This window comes from Carcharhinus amblyrhynchos, unplaced genomic scaffold (genome assembly GCF_965287045.1).
Source record: "Carcharhinus amblyrhynchos unplaced genomic scaffold, sCarAmb.v2.hapA chromosome_157, whole genome shotgun sequence".
NCBI lineage: Eukaryota > Metazoa > Chordata > Chondrichthyes > Carcharhiniformes > Carcharhinidae > Carcharhinus > Carcharhinus amblyrhynchos.
This window is the reverse complement of record NW_027649897.1, coordinates 263,412-282,293: the sequence shown is the minus strand read 5'-3', so window position 1 is coordinate 282,293 and position 18,882 is coordinate 263,412. Positions and strand designations below refer to the sequence as shown.

The 18,882-nt window shown below is 49.3% G+C and overlaps 2 protein-coding genes across 2 annotated transcripts in view; both read right to left on the bottom strand.

Annotated features, from left to right (window-relative positions):
• Positions 1–3,909, bottom strand: part of LOC145338738 (V-set domain containing T-cell activation inhibitor 1-like) — a gene marked incomplete at its 3' end in the record, with an annotated part of 90,180 nt that extends 86,271 nt beyond the window's left edge. Inside the window, exon 1 of the mRNA XM_080183128.1 lies at positions 3,732–3,909. The remainder of the gene's footprint in view (positions 1–3,731) is intronic.
• Positions 3,910–4,515: 606 nt separating this feature from the next.
• Positions 4,516–18,882, bottom strand: part of LOC145338736 (V-type proton ATPase catalytic subunit A-like) — a 50,626-nt gene continuing 36,259 nt past the window's right edge. Inside the window, exons 11-14 of the mRNA XM_080183126.1 lie at positions 18,435–18,638; positions 7,274–7,368; positions 6,533–6,704; positions 4,516–4,733 (exon numbers count right to left, since the gene is read on the bottom strand). Coding sequence (XP_080039252.1) covers positions 4,641–4,733; positions 6,533–6,704; positions 7,274–7,368; positions 18,435–18,638 — 564 coding nt within the window. The 3' untranslated portion in view covers positions 4,516–4,640. The remainder of the gene's footprint in view (positions 4,734–6,532; positions 6,705–7,273; positions 7,369–18,434; positions 18,639–18,882) is intronic.

Below are 18,882 nucleotides of genomic sequence, written 5' to 3'. Positions count from 1 at the left end.
GGCCTGAGACTTTCACTACCATTAACGGTAACCTAACCAGTTGCCTTTCGTAAGAGATAGGGACAAAAGTTATACCCACAACTCTCAGAGGTTCCCCTGAGATAAGTCCTCAGTCTGGCTGATGTTTGATTAAAATCCAGCGTGAATTTTACTGGACACTGACTCTCCGACCACCGATATGGCCGCACCCGTATCAACCTTCATTAATACTGGCCATCCATTGAATCTTACGATTATCTGAACTGGGTCCGATTTACACATTGCTGTGCAGTTTAATCGTTCCTCGTCAGATGTAGGTGAACCTTCCTGTGTACGCACTCTCCCAGATACTGGCCTACGTCTTGTTTTCCAAAATCCAGGTCTTGAAAGCTTACTTTGTAGCTCTGACTCTGCATGTCAGCAACAACTACAGTGCCTTGCTGGGTGGGATTCCGAAAGAACTGTCTGGTCAAAGCTTGGCCTTGCTTTAGAACTGTAGTGTGGCAGGGTACCTTGCAACTCATCTGCCCCACTTGCTGCATTTTCCAAAGCTGTAGCACCTGTTTGCAGTCCAGTTGGGCTTCAGCCACCAGTTGTTTTTGGATAGTTACATTAAGTATCCGGCATACCAATCTGTCTCTTAGCATCTCATTGAGCATCACCCCGAACCCGCCAGACATCTCAATCTTGTTCGGAGACCCATAACAGACTCCCCTGTCTCCCGGAGCGCTGAGTAAAACAGTACCTCCTGAGGATGAGGGTCATATTAGGTCCGCCAATTCCTGGAAGGTTTTGATATCAGGTGCCTCCGGGAAAGTTAAGCTGCGAATAATGGCAAACGCCAAACAGTCCACAAGTGGTCAGAGGAATGAGCCCCTGCTTTTTGTTGATGGAAAGTATTCGTCATGGAGTTCGGTTACGAGTGGTGTGCCTCAGGGATCTGTTTTGGGGCCACTGCTGTTTGTAATTTTTATAAATGATCTGGATGAGGGTATAGTTGGGTGGATTAGTAAATTTGCTGATGACACCAAAGTTGGAGGTGTGGTAGATTGTGAGGAAGGGTGTCATAGTTTGCAGGGAGACTTAGACAGGTTGCAGAGCTGGGCCGAGAGGTGGCGGATGGAGTTTAATGCGGAGAAGTGTGAGGTAATTCACTTTGGTAGGAATAACAGATGTGTCGAGTATAGGGCTAACGGTAGGACTTTGAATAGTGTGGATGAACAGAGGGATCTAGGTGTATGTGTACATAGATCCCTGAAAGTTGGGAATCAAGTAGATAAGGTTGTTAGGAAGGCATACGGTGTCTTGGCGTTTATTGGTAGGGGGATTGAATTTAGGAGTCGCAGCGTTATGTTGCAACTGTACACAACTCTGGTGCGGCCGCACTTGGAGTATTGTGTGCAGTTCTGGTCCCCACATTATAAGAAAGATGTGGAGGCATTGGAGAGGGTGCAGAGGAGGTTTACCAGGATGTTGCCTGGTATGGAGGGGAGGTCCTATGAGGAGAGACTGAGGGATTTGGGGTTGTTTTCGTTAGAAAGAAGGCGGCTAAGAGGGGATCTTATTGAAACATATAAGATGATTAGAGGTTTAGATAGGGTGGATAGTGATAGCCTTTTTCCTCGGATGGAGAAAGCTAGCACGAGGGGGCACGGCTTTAAATTAAGGGGGGGTAGTTATAGGACGGATGTCAGGGGTAGGTTCTTTACCCAGAGGGTGGTGAGGGATTGGAATGCCCTGCCTGCTGCAGTTGTAGATGCGCCAAGTTTGGGGGCGTTTAAGAGATCCGTGGATAGGTTTATGGACAAAAAGGGATTGGTTTAGATTAGTGGGTCAGTGTTTTTTAACTGGTCGGCGCAACATCGTGGGCCGAAGGGCCTGTTCTGCGCTGTAATGTTCTATGTTCTATCTGCCACAATCTCATCAGCCCTAAAAAAGTATCGCATGCCCTCCACATATTGGGCCCAGTCGCCCACAACACAGTCTAATTTCCCAAACAGAGGCATGATGCCTGAAAATGGCTTATCCCCAGTGTGTAACCGGCTGTTCGTGAGCAAGTACCTTTGGGTCACTCATTTTCCTCCTCACCACTGGAATAGCTCTTCTGAGGCGGTACTCCTTCACCAGATTCCCTTTATTTACAATCTCTATTCTACTCAGACTGCTCCTGGTACACAGTCAGAACCCAAAGTGCCAGAAGACCCGACATTCCCATATCTATATACAGGTGAGACTCCCTGACTGGCCAGGCAACTCCAACCTCAATCAAGGAGCTCATACTCCCAAGAGGCCAACCTCATTGTTCTCCTTGAAGACATTACAGACCGGAGAGGGGCAGCGAAAGCAAAGTGGGGTGAGGAAGAAGGAGAGAGAGAGGAAGGGTGGAGAAAAAGAGGTGGGGGGGGGTGGAGAGAAGAGAGAGCAGGAAGGTGCGGAGATATGGGAGGAGCAGAGAGAGAGGAAAGGAGAGAGAGCAGGAAGTGGAGGGGGAGAGCAGGAAGAGGCAGAGAGAGGGAGAGTGCGGAGGGACAGAGGGAGTTGGGAGGAGGAGACAGTGAACAGGAAGGGCCAGAGGGAGGGTGGGTAGAGGCAGATTGAGAGCAGAAGGAAGGTTGGAGTGAGACCACGTTGGGGTAGAAAATCAGAGCACAGTGAGGAGCAGAAAGAGAGCGGGAAGAGTGGAGAGTGTGTGGGGAAACGTGGAGAGCGAGAGCGCGGGAAGAGGTGGAGAGAAAGAGCAGGAAGAGGTGAAGAGAGAGCTCAGGAAGAGGTGGAGAGTGAGAGAGCGGGAAGAGGTGGAGGGAGACACAGCAGGAAGAAATGGAGAGACAGGGGGTGGGAAGAGGTGGGGAGAGAGAGCAGGAAGAAATGGAGAGACAGGGAGCGGAGAGAGGTGGAGAGAGAGAGAGGCCAGGGAGAGGTAGAGAGAAAGAAAACAGGGATGGAGAGCAGGAAGACGTGGAGAGAGAGAGAAAGAGAAAGAGCGGGGAGAGGTGGAGAGAGAGAAAGAAAGAGTGGGGAGAGTTGGAGAGAGAGAGAGAGAGCGGGGAGAGTTGGAGAGAGAGAGAGAGCGGGGAGAGTTGGAGAGAGAGAGAGAGCGGGGAGAGTTGGAGAGAGAGAGAGAGCGGGGAGAGTTGGAGAGAGAGAGAGCGAGGAGAGTTGGAGAGAGAGAGAGAGCGAGGAGAGTTGGAGAGAGAGAGCAGGGAGAGGTGGAGAGAGAGCGAGTGGGGAGAGGTGGAGAGAGAGCGAGTGGGGAGAGGTGGAGAGAGAGCGGAGAGAGGTGGGGAGAGAGAGAAAGAGCTGAGAGGTGAAGAGAGAGAGAGTGGGGAGAGGTGGAGAGAGATCAAGGAGAGGTGGGGAGAGGAAGAGAGAAAGAGTGGGGAGAAGTGGAGAGAGACAAAGAGAGTGGGAGAGGTGGAGAGAGTGGGGAGATGTACTGAGAGTGGGGGAGATACACAGAGAGTGGGGGAGATGTACAGAGTCAAACTGAGTGTGAGGCCCAGGGAGAGTGGGGCAAGTAGGAGAGAGTGAGGTGTACAGCGAGAATGAGAGAGTAGCAGAGACAGAGTTGTGGACAGAGAGTGACAATGAATGAGAGACAGAGAGCGAGAGAAAAGTGGACACTCAGAGACAGCAGCACATAGCTAGAGGCACAAATAAAGAGGCAGACAGAGAGGCAGAGCAAGGCACTGGGAGACAGGGAGAGAAACAGAAACTGGAAAAATGAAATGATTTCGTCCTTACTTCCCTACCTGTTGGTACACTGAGCCTCTGTTGATCCGTGCACGCCCTGGTGCGTCCAGTGATACAATAGGAGTGAGAGTGCCAAGGAATTAAACAGAACACAGCCAGGATCTGCTCTGCGTTATTAGTTGGCCAGGTATCAAGAAAGACGGAGGCGGAGGGAGAGTGGGACAGAGAGAGAAAGACTGGTAACTGCGGAAAGCACACACCCCCACCCCCACTGTCCGCCCCACTCACTGGAACTCCGCAGGCACCAGGACCGAGTTGCACTGACTGGAGATTTTGAATGCAGCTTTTCAAAATATGGAAACCATGTCAACAAGCGCGGATTGGAACTGCTTGGATTCCTGTATCATTAGGAGATATCCAGTTTCTTTTCAAATCAACTCTAATCCTGACATTTGGATGGAGTAACAGAACAACAGAAGCCTGTGTAAAGCACCGAGACTGGTTAACCCTCTCACCCACCTCTCCCCCATTGACACACACCGGGCAGTCTGTTCCCCTATCGGAGGGGGGATTAACCCTCTCACCCACCTCTCCCCCATTGACACACACCGGGCAGTCTGTTCCCCTATCGGAGGGGGGATTAACCCTCTCACCCACCTCTCCCCCATTGACACACACCGGGCAGTCTGTTCCCCTATCGGAGGGGGGGATTAACCCTCTCACCCACCTCTCCCCCATTGACACACACCGGGCAGTCTGTTCCCCTATCGGAGGGGGGATTAACCCTCTCACCCACCTCTCCCCACGAACCTGCAATATTTAAAACAAAATGCCAGCGAGCAGTTGTTGTATTTGGAAGTATTTGTTTTATTTAATGTTTGGAGGGGGTGAGGTGTTTGCAAGACTCTGATCCCTTTCCCACTGTTGGGGTGCCGCCTCCCGTGGCCGATCAGCCGCCCAGTCCTCACTCAATCCTCCAGATTGCGGAACGCATTTTGCATCTCATCGTGGAGCTGAGCATAGTCTGCCCTTATCTTCGCCTCACCGTCCTTGACTGGATCCTGGTGAGGAATAAGAGAGGGAATGAGAAAGAGAGAGAGTAAAACCGAGAGGGGGAAGGAGAGCAGTAGAAAGAGTGCAGCAGAAGTAAGTCATTCATCCCCTCAAATCTGCTTCGCCATTCAACATTTTTTTAAAATTCATTTATTAGTGTCACAAGTCGTCTTACATTAACACTGCAATGAAGTTACTGTGAAAATCCCCTTGTGGTCACACTCCGGCACTTGTTTGGGCACACTGAGGGAGAATTTAGCACGGCCAATGCACCTCACTGGAGGAAACCCACACAGACATGGGGAGAACATGCAGAGTCTGCACAGACAGTTACCCAAGCCAGGGATTGAACCCGGGTCCCTGGCACTGTGAGGCAGCAGTGCTAACCACTGTGCCCAGATTGAGACAAAGAGACACTCGTAGGGATAGATGGGGGGGAGAGAGAGAGTGATAGAAAGGAACTATTATTTACTCTCACTGGACCATTATTTAAATGGTAAAAAAATTGCAGCATGCAGAGGGATCTGGGTGTCCTTGTGTAAGAATCACAAGGAGTTGGTTTGCAAGTGCAGCAGGTAATTAAGGAGGCAAATGGAATTTTGTCCTTCATTGCAAGAGGGATGGAGTTTAAAAACTGTGAGGTTATGTTGCAGTTGTATAAGGTGCTGGTGAGGCCACACCTGGAGTACTGTGTACAGTTTTGGTCTCCTTACGTGAAAAAAGATATACCGGCTCTGGAGGGGGTACAGAGGAGATTCACTAGGTTGATTCCGGAGTTGAGGGTTGGCTTATGAGGAGAGACTGAGTAGACTGAGGCTAAACTCATTGGAATTCAGAAGAATGAGGGGAGATCTTATAGAAACATGTAAAATTATGAAGGGAACGGATGAGATAGAAGCAGGGAAGTTATTCCCACTGGTGGGTGAAATTCGAACGAGGGAGCATGGCCTCAAAATAAGAGGGAGCAGATTTAGGACTGAGTTGAGGAGGAACCTCTTCACATAAAGGGTTGTGAATCTGTGGAATTCCCTGCCCAGTGAAGCAGTTGAGGCTACCTCACTGCATGTTTTTAAGGCAAGGATAGATACATTTTTGAACAGTAAAGGAATGAAGGGTTATGGTGAGCGGGAGGGTAAGTGGAGCTGAGTCCACAAAAAGATCAGCCACGATCTTATTGAGTGGCGGAGCAGGCTCGAGGGGCCAGATGGCCGACTCCTGCTCCTGGTTCTTATGTTCTTAAAGTTGGATAGATATGGAGTGAGAGACAGAGTGAATGAGAGATACTCAGAAATGTAGAGAGAGACAGACAAACAGAGATAATGGTACAGATGGAGTCACAGAGAGAGAGAAAGACTCTCTTCCCCCTCATATTTATACCCTGCAGGGTTAACACAGATCCTGGTAATCAGGTGGCTCAGTGAGGTTCATAGAATCATAAACTCCTACAGAAGGAGGCCATTCAGCCCATTGAACTTGTACCAACAACAATCCCATCCAGGCCTTATGTCCACAACCCCTGCTAGTCTCCCTGACATTAAGGGACAATTGAGCGTGGCCAATGCACCTAACCTGCACATCTCTGGACTGTGGGAGGAAACCAGAGCATCCGGAGGAAACCCACGCAGACACGGGGAGAATGTGCAAACTCCACACAGACGGTGGTGACCTGAGGCTGGAATTGAAGCCAGATCCCTGGCGCTGTGAGGCAGCAGTGCTAACCACTGTGTCATCATTCCACCCAAGGCTATCTCACCTGAGGGTCTGAGCAGTTGGTGGGTTGGGGAAAGAGGGCCTACTGCACACTCACCTTGAACTTCATAGAGCTGAGCTTGTACAGAACGTCTCCCAGGTTCTCCCGGATATTCGCCCAGGTGATGCGACTCTCAGAGTGTGCCGTGGTCTCCACTGCGTGTCGGGCCAGTTCGTAGAAACCAATGATGTTCTGCAAGATCCCCACCGTCTTATAGAAGGGGCAAAACCTGTAAACAAGGGACGAGAGAGAGAGAGAGAGAAAATGATGGGGGAGGGTGGTTTGTGAGGGCGAGCCTACCCGTGAGCACTGGACACAGGAAGGAGACCACACTGTGTTAGGTAACTGCCACGTCATTACCCCTCCAGGAGGCGCCGATGTCACTCCCTCTGCACAGCAGGATCCCACAGGAAGAATTGAGCTACAGCCAACACCACCCCCCCCAATTTTTGGGTTTCCCCACCCCTCACTCTGAGTTCCTGGTAATCGGAAGGGGGTTGGGTTCCGCTCAGATGTAGGGGCAATGATTCTGACTCAAGGAGGCATCGCTCCCTCCACCAAGGTAAACCGGAGGCCAGCAGCTCACCCACCTCACAGGAGGAGTGTGGGGACCTCGCAATGTCTATGTGCCTGTCCATGTTGGATTGTCCAAAGGGGTATCACTTGGAATAGGGGCTTCGGAGAATCCCTTTGACCCCTCCCACTCTCGCTTCCTTTGCCCAAACATCCCTACACCACTCACTTGCCCCTCCTCCTCACCCCCCACCCACCTCCCCTTCCTCCTCACCCCCCACCCACCTGTCATAGGGAGAGTGTCCGTTCTGCTGCAGAAAATCATCCTTAAGGAGCTTTGCCACCTCCAGAGTGATCTTATCTGTTTCAGCTAAAGAGGCCTGTGGGACAAGAGTGGATTCAAAAATATATTTATTACAGAGCTGGAGAGAGACAGAGAGAGAAAGACAGAGAGAGAGAGAGACAGTGAGAGAGAGAGACACACAGAGTGAGACACACAGAGTGAGAGAGAAAGAGGGATAGAGACAAAAAGAGAGAGAGATAGACAACGAGTGAGAGACAGAGTGAGAGACAGAAAGACAGAGACAGCGAGAGAGAGTGAGAGAGACAGAGAGAGAGTGAGAGAGAGACAGAGAGAGACAGACAGACAGAGTGAGAGACACAGTGAGAGAGAAAGAGGGAGAGAGACAAAAAGAGACAGAGTGAGAGAGACAGTGAGTGAGAGAGAGACAGAAAGTGAGAGAAAGAGTGAGAGAGACAGAGAGTGAGAGAGAGACAGACAGAAAGAGAGACAGAGTGAGAGACAGAGTGAGAGACACAGAGAGTGAGTGAGAGACAGAAAGTGAGAGAGACAGAGAGTGAGAGAGACAGAGAGTGAGTGACGAGAGTGAGTGACAGAAAGGGGGTGACAGAAAGGGAGAGTGGGTGACAGAGTGAGAGAAGTGAGACAGAGAGTGACAGGGAGAATGAGTGACAGAGAGGTAGAGAGACATTGACATAGAAAGGGAGAGAGAGGGACAGAGAGGCAGAGAGAGTGAGAGAGAGAGAGAGTGACAGGGAGCGACAGAAAGGGAGAGAGAGTGACAGAGAGAGAGAGGGACAGAGGGGCAAAGAGTGAGAGAGAGGAATGGAGGGAGAGAAAGAAAGACAGGGACAGAAAGAGCGGGAAAGAGAGAGAGAGAGTGACAAAGAATGGGTTAGAGAGTGAGAGATTGTGTGAGACAAAGTGAGAGAGAGAGTGAAGGACAGAGTGAGAGAGAGATGCAGATAAAGAGATAGTTGGACAAAAGGTGGGGGAAGCAGTATTGTCACTGGGTTAGTTATCTAGAGGCCAGGGTAATGCTCTGGGAACTCAGGTCCGAATCCCACTCTGGCAGCTTGTGAAATTTAAATTCAATGAATGAATCTGGAATACAAAGCCAGTCTCAGAATGGTGATCAAGGAACTATCATTGACCTTTTGGTTTACTGCTGCCCTTTAGGGAAGGAAACCTTCCATCTTCACCCGGTCTGGTCTACATCTGACTCCAGAGTCACAGCAATGTGATCCTTAAATGACCGAGTGAGACACTCAGTTTAAGGGCAATTAGGGATGGGCAGTAAATCAGGAGCAGCCGACATACCCACATCTCACAGACTCACACTCACTTATTGAAATATATCAGACCCTGAGGCGACTCGACTAGACGCTGAGAGAATGTTTCCCGTTATGGGAGACGCTGGAACGAGGGAACATTGTTTAAACATGAGGGCTCCCTCTGTCCCAAGTAAGAGAAAATTGAGGAGAAATTTCTTCCTGTCCAAGGGTGGTGAATCTGTGGAACTCTTTGCCCGGAGAGTGGTGGAGACAGGGTGGTTAAATATATTAAATGCTGAATTAGATTCCTGATGAACAAGGCTGTCAAAGATTATCGGGTGTTGGCAGGAAAGTAGACTTAAGGCCACAGGCAGATCAGACATAAGAGGTGGGACAGGATTGAGGGGCTGAATGGCCACATCTGCCTCATTTGTGTGTTTGTATTCAAACATCGTAATAGTCGCAACAGAGACTCACACAGTGACACAGGTACACACAGTCTCAGAACACAACACATACACACACACTAACAAACACATCCACACACACATCAACATATGCAAATATTTACACAAAGTACCATGAACACACAGACCCACACACAAGTACTCACTCACGTACAGACACAATGCATACACAGACACACGTACACAAATATAAACATGCTATACACAGTACCACAAACACAATCATAACAATCATAAAAATTATGAGAAGTCAGCCCCTCGAGCCTGCTCCACCATTCAATAAGCTCACAACTGATCTCATCTTGGCCTCAACTCCACTTTCCTGCCCATTCTCCAAAACCCTTCAACCCATTACTAATTAAAAATCTATCTCCTCTTTAAATTTACTCAATGTCCCAGTATCCACTGCACTCTACAGACCCATGACCTGTTAAGAGAAGTAGTTTCTCCTCATCTGAGTTAAATGTGCAACCCCTTATCCTAAAACAATGACCTCTTGTTCTTGATTACTCCACAAGAGAAAACATCCTCTCCACATTTATACTGCCAATTCCTCCCCCCCTCATCTTGTACACCTCAATTAGACCTCCTCTCATTTTCCTGAACTCCAGTGAGTATAGGAGTGAACTGCCCAATCTCTCTTCATTCATCAAATCCCTTATTTCTGGAATCAATCTAGTGAACCTCTGAACCACCTCCAATAAAACTCCCCAAAGTAAGGGGACTAAAACTGTACATAATATTCTAACTGTGGTGTCAATAATGATTTGTACAGTAACAGAAACAGTTCACTACTTCTCTGTTCTATTCTGTCAAGAATCCATTTGCCTTCCATATTACCTGCTGTACCTGCATACTAATTTTCTGTGATTCGATCACAGGGACACCCAGATTCCTGGGCACCAAAGCACTCTGAAGTTTCCCTTCATTTAGATAATAATTTGCCTTTGTATTTTTCCTGCCAGAGTGGATAACATAGAACATAGAAAAACTACAGCACAAACAGGCCCTTCGGCCCACAAGTTGTGCCAATCATATCCCTACCTACCAAGCCTTAGAACTATCTGTAACTCCCAATCCAATTGGAGCCCATATACTCATCCAGAAGTCTTTTAAAAGACCCCAGCGAGTTCACCTCTACCACCACTGACGGCAGCCGATTCCACTCACTCACCACCCTCTGAGTGAAAAACTTACCCCTAACATCTCCTCTGTACTTGCTCTCCAGCACCTTAAACCTGTGTCCTCTTGTAGCGACCATTTCAGCCCTGGGAAATAGCCTCCGAGAATCCACCCTATCTATTCCTCTCAACATTTTATAAACCTCTATCAGGTCACCTCTCAACCTTCGTCTCGCCAGGGAGAAGAGACCTAGCTCCCTCAACCTATCTTCATAAGGCATTCCTCCCAATCCAGGCAACATCCTTGTAAATCTCCTCTGCACCCTCTCAATAGCTTCCACATCCTTCTTGTAGTGAGGCGACCAGAACTGCGCACAGTACTCCAAGTGGGGTCTGACAAGAGTCTTATAAAGTTGCAGCATTACCTCCCAACTCCTAAACTCAATCCCTCGATTAATGAAGGCCTTAACCTTATACTTTTCTTCGTTAAACTCCATCTGCCAAATTTTTCCCCATTCGCTTAACCTAACCAGATTTATTTGTAAACATTTTATTTCATTATCGCAACTTACTATACCATATTTAAGTGAAATCTGCAGATTTGGTTAAGGTACCTACTATCCCTGCATCCAGATCATTAATATAGCTTGCAAATAGTTGGGACCCAAGGATCGAACCTTGTGACACCCCACTCGTGACATCTTGCCAACCAGAAAAAGACACAATTATCCTAACTCTCTGCTTACCAGAGAGTTAACATTAACATTCAACATTCTGCTTAACATTCAACAGCAGCCCAAGTCCGACCCATCGCATGTGTGCCCCTTGTTGGACTTTGTGTAAATATTTGTGTATGTTGATGTGTGTGTGGATGTGTTTGTTAGTGTGTGTGTGTCTATTGTGTTCTGGGACTGTGTGTATCCGTGTTACTGTGTAAGTCTCTGTTGTGACTATTACTATGTTTGAATACAAACACAGAAATGAGGCAGATGTGGCCATTCAGCCCCCCAATCCTGTCTCACCTCTTATGTCTGATCTGCCTGTGGCCTTAACTTCACTTTCCTAATTATCCTAACTCTCTGCTTACCAAACCCAGCCTGCAGGTGCAGCAGGTGGTCAGGAAGGCAAATGGGATGCTGGCCTTCATAGCGAGGGGGATAGAATATAAAAGCAGGGAGGTCTTGCTGCGGCTGTATAGGGCACTGGTGAGGCCGCAGCTGGAGTACTGTGTGCAGTTTTGGTCGCTGCACTTGTGCAAGGATATTTTGGCCTTGGGGGGAGTGCAGAGGAGGTTCACTGGGCTGATACTGGAGTTGAGGGGGTTGAGCTATGAGGAGAGGCTGAATAGACTGGGTCTGTGCTCATTAGAGTTTAGAAGGATGAGGGGAGATCTCATTGAGATGTGTAAGATGATGAATGGGATGGATAGGGTAGAGGTGGAAAGGTTCTTCCTGCTCAGAAAGGATAGCAGGACTAGAGGGCACAGCCTCAAGATAAGGCGGGTGCAGTTTAGAACAGAGTTGAGGAGGAACTTCTTCACTCAAAGGGTGGTGAATCTCTGGAATTCTCTGCCCGTTGAAGTGGTGGAGGCTGCCTCGCTAAATATATTTAAGACGCGGGTAGATAGGTTTTTGGTAGGCAAGGGGATTAAGGGTTATGGGGAGAAAGCGGGAAAGTGGAACTGAGCCGCGACAGATCAGCCATGATCTTATTGAATGGCGGGGCAGGCTCAAAGGGCTAGATGGCCTACTCCTGCTCCTATTTCTTATGTTCTTATGTTTCAATTAGTTAGCCGCTCCTCTATCAAAGGTAATAAATTACTCCTAATCTCATGTGCAAGAACCTTCTATGTTAAATTTTTTGTGTGGCATCTTATCAAATGCCCACAAACACCACTCACGTGTACCTGTGTACACACACAGTCCGGCAAGCAAAAACGAGATAACGAGAATTCAGGGCCAGCGTGTTCCCGTTAGTGTGAAGTGCAAGGCTGGCAGGAGTAGGGAACGCTGGATGACTTGAGATATCGAGGCTCTGGTCAATAAAAAGAGGGAAGCTTATGTCGAGTGTAGGCAGCTGGGGGTCAAGTGAATCCCTTGAGGAGTATAGGGGGTGTAGGAGTACACTTCAAAGAGAAATCAGGAGGGTAATAAGGGGACATGGGATAGCTTTTGACAGGGGAGGTAAAGGAGAATCCAAAGATATTTTACAAATATATTAAGGGCAGAAGAGTAACTCGGTAGAGAATAGGTCCCCTTTAAGATCAATGAGGTTGTCTATGTGTGGAGCCCCAGGAGATGGGTGAGATCCTAAATGAATAGTTCTTGTCAGTATTCACCACGGAGGAAGTTAGGAAACGCGGGGAAGTAAATAGAGATGTCTTGAAAAGCAGAAGAGGAGGTGCTGGAGGTCTTAAAACGCATAAAGGTAATAAATCCTTGGGACCTGATTGTGTGTATCCCAGGGCATTGGGGAAGCTAGGGAGATAATTGTATCATGGACAGCTATTGGTGAGTCGCCAGAAGACTGGAGGGAGGCAAATGTTGATCTCTTATTTAGGAAAGTTGACAGGGAAAAACCATGGTACTACAGACCGATTAGCCCAACGTCAGTGGGGGGTAAGTTTTTAAAAAAAATTTATTCATTCATAGGACATGCGCGCCAGAATTTATTGTCCATTCCTCGTTGTCCTTGGAGGGTAGTTGAGAGTCAACCACATTGCTGTGGCTCTGGAGTCACATGTTGGCCAGACCAGGTCAGGATGGCAGATTTCCTTCCCTAATGGCCATTAGTGAACCAGTGGGTTTTTACGGCAATGGTTTCATGATCGCCAGCAGATTCTTCATTCCACCATCTACCGTGGTGGGATTCGAAGCTGCTTGCCCAGAACATTAGCTGAGTTTCTGGATTAATAATCTAGCAATAATACCACTAGGCCATCACCTCGGAAGGAATACTGATAGACAGGATCTACATGTATTTGGAAAGGCAAGGACTGATAGTTTGTAGATAGTTTGAGTCATGTTGAGATCAGAAAGGAGGTGGTACTGAGGGTCTTGAGAAACATTAAAGTAGATAAGTTCCCAGGGCCTGATGGTCTATACCCCAGAATACTGAGAGAGGCAAGGGAGAAAATTGCTGGGGCCTTGAGAGAAATCTATGTGTCCTCTTAGGCTGCAGGAGAGGTCTCAGAGGAATTGCCAGTGTTGTTCCTTTGTTTAAGAAGGGTAGCAAGGATAATCCAGGTCATTACAGGCCAGTGAACCTTACATCAGTGATAGGGAAATTATTGGAGAGGATTCTTCGAGACAGGATTTATTCCCACTTGGAAATAAGTGGACATATTAGCAAGAGGCAATAGGGTTTTGTGAAGGGGAGGTCATATCTCACTAACTTGATCGAGTTTTTCAAGAAAGTGACAAAGATGGTTGATGAGGGTGGGGCAGTGGATGTTGTCTACATGGACTTCAGTAAGGCCTTTGACAAGGTCCCTCATGGCAGACTGGTGCAGAAGGTGAAGTCGCATGGGATCAGAGGCGAGCTGGCAAGATGGATACAAAACTGGCTCAGTCAAAGAAGTCATGATGTGGGTACGCCGGCGTTGGACTGGCGTAAACACAGTAAAAAGCCTGACAACACCAGGTTTTAGTCCAACCGATTTATTTGATGATATTGATGATATTTGAAGCTTGTGAGTCTATCATCAAATAAATCGGTTGGACTAAAACCTGGTGTTGTCAGACTTTTTACTCAGTCAAAGAAGACAGAGGGTAGCAGTGGAAAGGTGTGTTTCTGAATGGAAGGATGTGACAAGCGGTGTTCCTCAGAGATCAGTGCTGGGATCTTTGCTGTTTGTAATATATATGAATGATTTGGAGGAAAATGTAACTGGATTGATTAGTAAGTTTGTGAACGACACAAAAGTTGATGGATTTGCGAATAGTGATAAGGACCATCAGAGGATACAGCAGGATATAGATCAGTTGGAGACTTGGGCGGAGATGGAGTTTAATCCAGACAAATATGAGGTAATGCATTTTGGAAGGTCTAATACAGATAGGAAATATACAGTAAATGGCAGGACCCTTAGGAGTATTGATAGGCAGAGGGATCTGGGTGTACGTACACAGGTCACTGAAAGTGGCAATGCAGGTGGAGAAGGTAGTCAAGAAGGCATACGGCATGCTTGTCTTCATTGGCTGGGGTATTGAGTTTAAAAATTGGCAAGTCATGTTGCAGCTTTATAGAACCTTAGTTAGGCTGTGTTTGGAATATAGTGTTCAATTCTGGTCACCACACTACCAGAAGGATGTGGAAGCTCAGCAGATGGTACAGAAAAGATTTACCAGGATGTTGCCTGGTATGGAGAGCATTAGCTGTGAGGAGAGGTTGGAGAAACTTGGTTTGTTCTCACTGGAACAACAGAGGCTGAGGAGTGATCTGATAGAAGGCTACAAGATTATGAGGGGCGTGGACAGAGTGGAAGCTTTTTTCCAGGGTGGAAGAGTCAATTACTCGGGGGCATAGGTTTAAAATGCGAGGGGCAAGGTTTAAAGGAGATGTATGAGGCAATTTTTTTGCACAGAGGATGGTGGATGCCTGGAACTCACCGCTGGGAAGTTGTGGAAGCAGATACGATAGTGACTTTTAAGGGGTGTCTAGACAACATAAGAACATAAGAAATAGGAGCAGGAGTAGGCCATCTAGCCCCTCGAGACTGCCCCGCCATTCAATAAGATCATGGCTGATCTGAAGTGGATCAATTCCACTTTCCCGCTTTCTCCCCATAACCCTTAATTCCCTTGTCTATCAGAAACCTATCTACCGGTGACTTAAATATATTTAGCGAGGTAGCCTCCACCACTTCAACGGGCAGAGAATTCCAGAGATTCACCACCCTTTGAGTGAAGAAGTTCCTCCTCAACTCCGTTCTAAACTGCTCCCCCTTATCTTGAGGCTGTGCCCTCTAGTCCTGCTGTCCTTTCTGAGCGGGAAGAATCTCTCTACCTCTACCCTATCCATCCCCTTCATTATCTTATACGTCTCTATAAGATCCCCCCTCATCCTTCTAAACTCTAACGAGTACAGACCCAGTCTATTTAGTCTCTCCTCATAGGCTAATCCCCTCATCTCCGGTATCAGCCTCGTGAACCTCCTCTGCACTCCCTCCAAGGCCAAAATATCCTTGCGTAAGTGCGGCGACCAAAACTGCGCACAGTACTCCAGCTGCAGCCTCACCAGTACCCTGTACAGTTGCAGCAAGACCTCCCTGCTTTTATATTCATTCCCCCTCGCTATGAAGGCCAGCATCCCATTCGCCTTCCTGACCACCTGCTGCACCTGCAGACTGGGTTTTTGTGACTCGTGCACAAGGACCCCCAGGTCCCTCTGCACCGTCGCCTGCTGCAGCTTTTCACCCTTTAAATAGTAATAGTAAACAAATATATGACTAGGATGGGAATAGAGAGATATGGACCCTGGAAGAGTAGAAGGTTTTAGTTCAGATGGTCAGCATGACCGGTGTAAGCATGGAGGGTCTGTTCCTGTGCTGTAACTTTTGTTGTTCTTTGATTAGGAATAATCAGCATGGTTTTGTACGTCGGAAATTGTGTCTTACAAATCTGATAGCGTTTTTTGAAAGGGTGACCAAAGAAAAGATGAGGGCAGTGTTGTAGACGTTGTCTACATGGACGATCGCAAGGCCTTTGACAAGGTACAGCATGGTAGACCAGTCAGGAAGGTTAGGTCACATGGGATCCAGCAAGAACTAGCCAATTGGATTAAAAAAAATTGGTTTGTGTAGCAGGCAGACTGGAGATCTGTGACCAGCAGTGTGCTCCAGGGATCGGTGCTGGGTCCACTGTCGTTTGTCATTTATATAAACAGTTTGGATGAGATTTTAGGAGGCACACTTTGTAAGTTTGTGGATGACACTAAAATTGGTGGTAGAGTGGACAGTGAAGACGTTATGTAAGACTACAATGGGATCTTGATCATATGGGCCAGTGGGCCAAGGAATGGCAGATGGAGTTTAATTCAGATAAAGTGTTGCATTTTGGTAAGACAAACCAGGACAGGACTTACACCTGTTAATGGTAGGGCCCGGGGAGTGTTGTCGAACAGGGAGACCGAGGGGTACAGGTACATAGTTCCTTGGAAGTGGCATCATGGAAGACAGGGTGGTGAAGGAGAAGTTTGGCACACTGGCCTTCATCATTCAGGGCATTGAATACAGGAGTTGGGACTTTATATTACAACTGTACAAGACATTGGTAAGACCACATTTGGAGTAAGGGGGACAATTCCAGTCGCCTTGCTGGAGGAAGGATGTTATTAAACTGGAAAGGGTGCAAAAAAGATCTATAATAATGTCTATAAAATAATGAGGGCCACAGATCAGCGAGAAAGTCAATATCTTTTCCCAAAGGTAGGGGAGTCTAAAACTAAAAGGCAGAGGTTTAAGGTGAGAGGGGAGAGACACAAAAGTGTCCAGAGCAGCTTTTTCTTTCACACAGAGGATAGTGAGTGTCTGGAATAAGTAGTAGTAGAGGTGGGTACAATTTTGTTTTTTAAAAAGCATTTAGAAAGTTACATGGTTAAGATGGGGATAGACGGATATGGGCCAAGTGCGGGTAACTGGGATTAGCTTAGGGCCGACGGGCCTGTTTCCATGCTGTAAATCTCTATGACTCTAATGGAAGGTTTGAATTCTAAGGAGAGGCTGGATAGGCTGGGACTGTCTCTCCCTGGAGTGTAGGAGGATGAGGGGATAACTTTATACAGGTCTATAAAACCATGATAAGGTGAAGAGTCAAAATCTTTTCCCCAGAGTAGGGCAGCTCAAAACTCGAGGGCACAGGCCTCAGGTGAGAGGGGAAAGATTGAAACTGGACCTGAGTGTCACCTTTTTCACACAGAGGGTGGGATGTAGATGGAATGAGCTGCCAGAGGAGGTGGTAGAGGCGGCTACAATTACTACAGTTACAGATTTGAAAGCGACATGAGTAGGAAAGGTTTAGAGGGAGATGGGCCAAACACAGGCAAATGGGACTAAATCAGTTTGGGAAACCTGGTCAGTATGGATGAGTTGGGCCGAAGGGCCTGTTTCTGTGTTGTACATCTCTGTGATTCTGTGGCTGACAGAGAGCAGGTGAGAGAGAGGGAAATAAATACAAATAGATACACACCACCCCAACACACAGAGAGCGACAGTCCCCAAAAACCTGTCACCCTTCTTCCCTCCCTCCCTCCCTCCACTTCCTCCCTTCCTCTCCCCTCCCTCTTTCTCCCTCCCCCCTCCCACTCCTCCCTCCCCTCCCCCCCACTCCTCCCTCCCCCTACCTCCCACTCCTCCCTCCCCTCCCTCCCACTCCTCCCTGCCCCTCCCCCCCCCCCCACTCCCCTCACCCTCCTCCCTCCCCCTCCCTCCCCTCTCCACTCCTCCCTCCCCTCCCCCCCACTCCTCCCTCACCCTCCTCCCTCCCCCTCCCTCCCCTCTCTCCCACTCCTCCCTCCCCTCTCTCCCACTCCTCCCTCCCCTCCTCCCACTCCTCCCTCCCCCTCCTCCCTCCCCTCCCTCCCACCTCCTCCCTGCCCCTCCCTCCCACTCCTCCCTCCCCTCCCTCCCCACTCCTCCCTCCCCCTCCCTCCCACTCCTCCCTCCCCTCCCTCCCACTCCTCCCTCCCACTCCTCCCTCCCCTCCCTCCAACTCCTCCTTCCCCTCCCTCCCCCTCCTCCCTCCCCCTCCCTCCCACTCCTCTCTCCCACTCCTCCCTCCCCTCTCTCCCACTCCTCCCTCCCCTCCCTCCCACTCCTCCCTCCCCCTCCTCCCTCCCACTCCTCCCTCCCCCACCTCCCTCCCCTCCCTCCCACTCCTCCCTCCCCCTTCACCCTCCCACTCCTCCCTCCCCTCCCTCCCACTCCTCCCTCCCCTCTCTCCCCCTCCTCCCTCCCCTCTCTCCCACTCCTCCCTCCCCTCCCTCCCACTCCTCCCTCCCCCTCCCTCCCACTCCTCCCTCCCCTCCCTCCCACTCCTCCCTCCCCTCCCTCCCACTCCTCCCTCCCCTCTCTCCCCCTCCTGCCTCCCCCTCCCTGCCACTCCTCCCTCCCCTCTCTCCCCCTCCTCCCTCCCCTCCCTGCCACTCCTCCCTCCCCTCTCTCCCCCTCCTCCCTACCCTCCCTCCCTCCCCTCCCTCCCCTCCCTCCCTCCCACTCCTCCCTCCCACTCCTCCCTCCCCTCCCTCCCCTCCCTCCCTACCCCTCCCTCCCCCTCCGTGGCTCACCTTTCCGACCAGCTGTACAATCTCAGCCAGGTCCTCCTCCTCCTGAAGAATCTCCTTGGCCTTGGTACGCAGGGGAACAAACTCGGAGAAGTGCTTCTCGTAATACTCGTCCAGCGTCCGGGTGTACTTACTGTAGCTGATCAGCCAGTTCACCGAGGGGAAATGTTTCTGCTGGGCTAACTTCTTATCAAGCCCCCAGAATACCTACAGCACAAGATGGAGAATGTGTCCAAACCCTCAGCTTTCAGCAACGGGAAGGATTCAGATGTTGTGGATGCAATGGGGGGGGCGCTGAGACGGCTCGGGGTGCCATTGCGCAGGCAGCCACCTGCCACCCCTGCCCCCAACCGACCACCCTCACAGGCATCGCACTCCGCCCTGCCCACCCCCCTGTCATTGGTGACATTGGCAGTGTAACCCCACCCCCCCCAATGTCCCTCTGACAGTG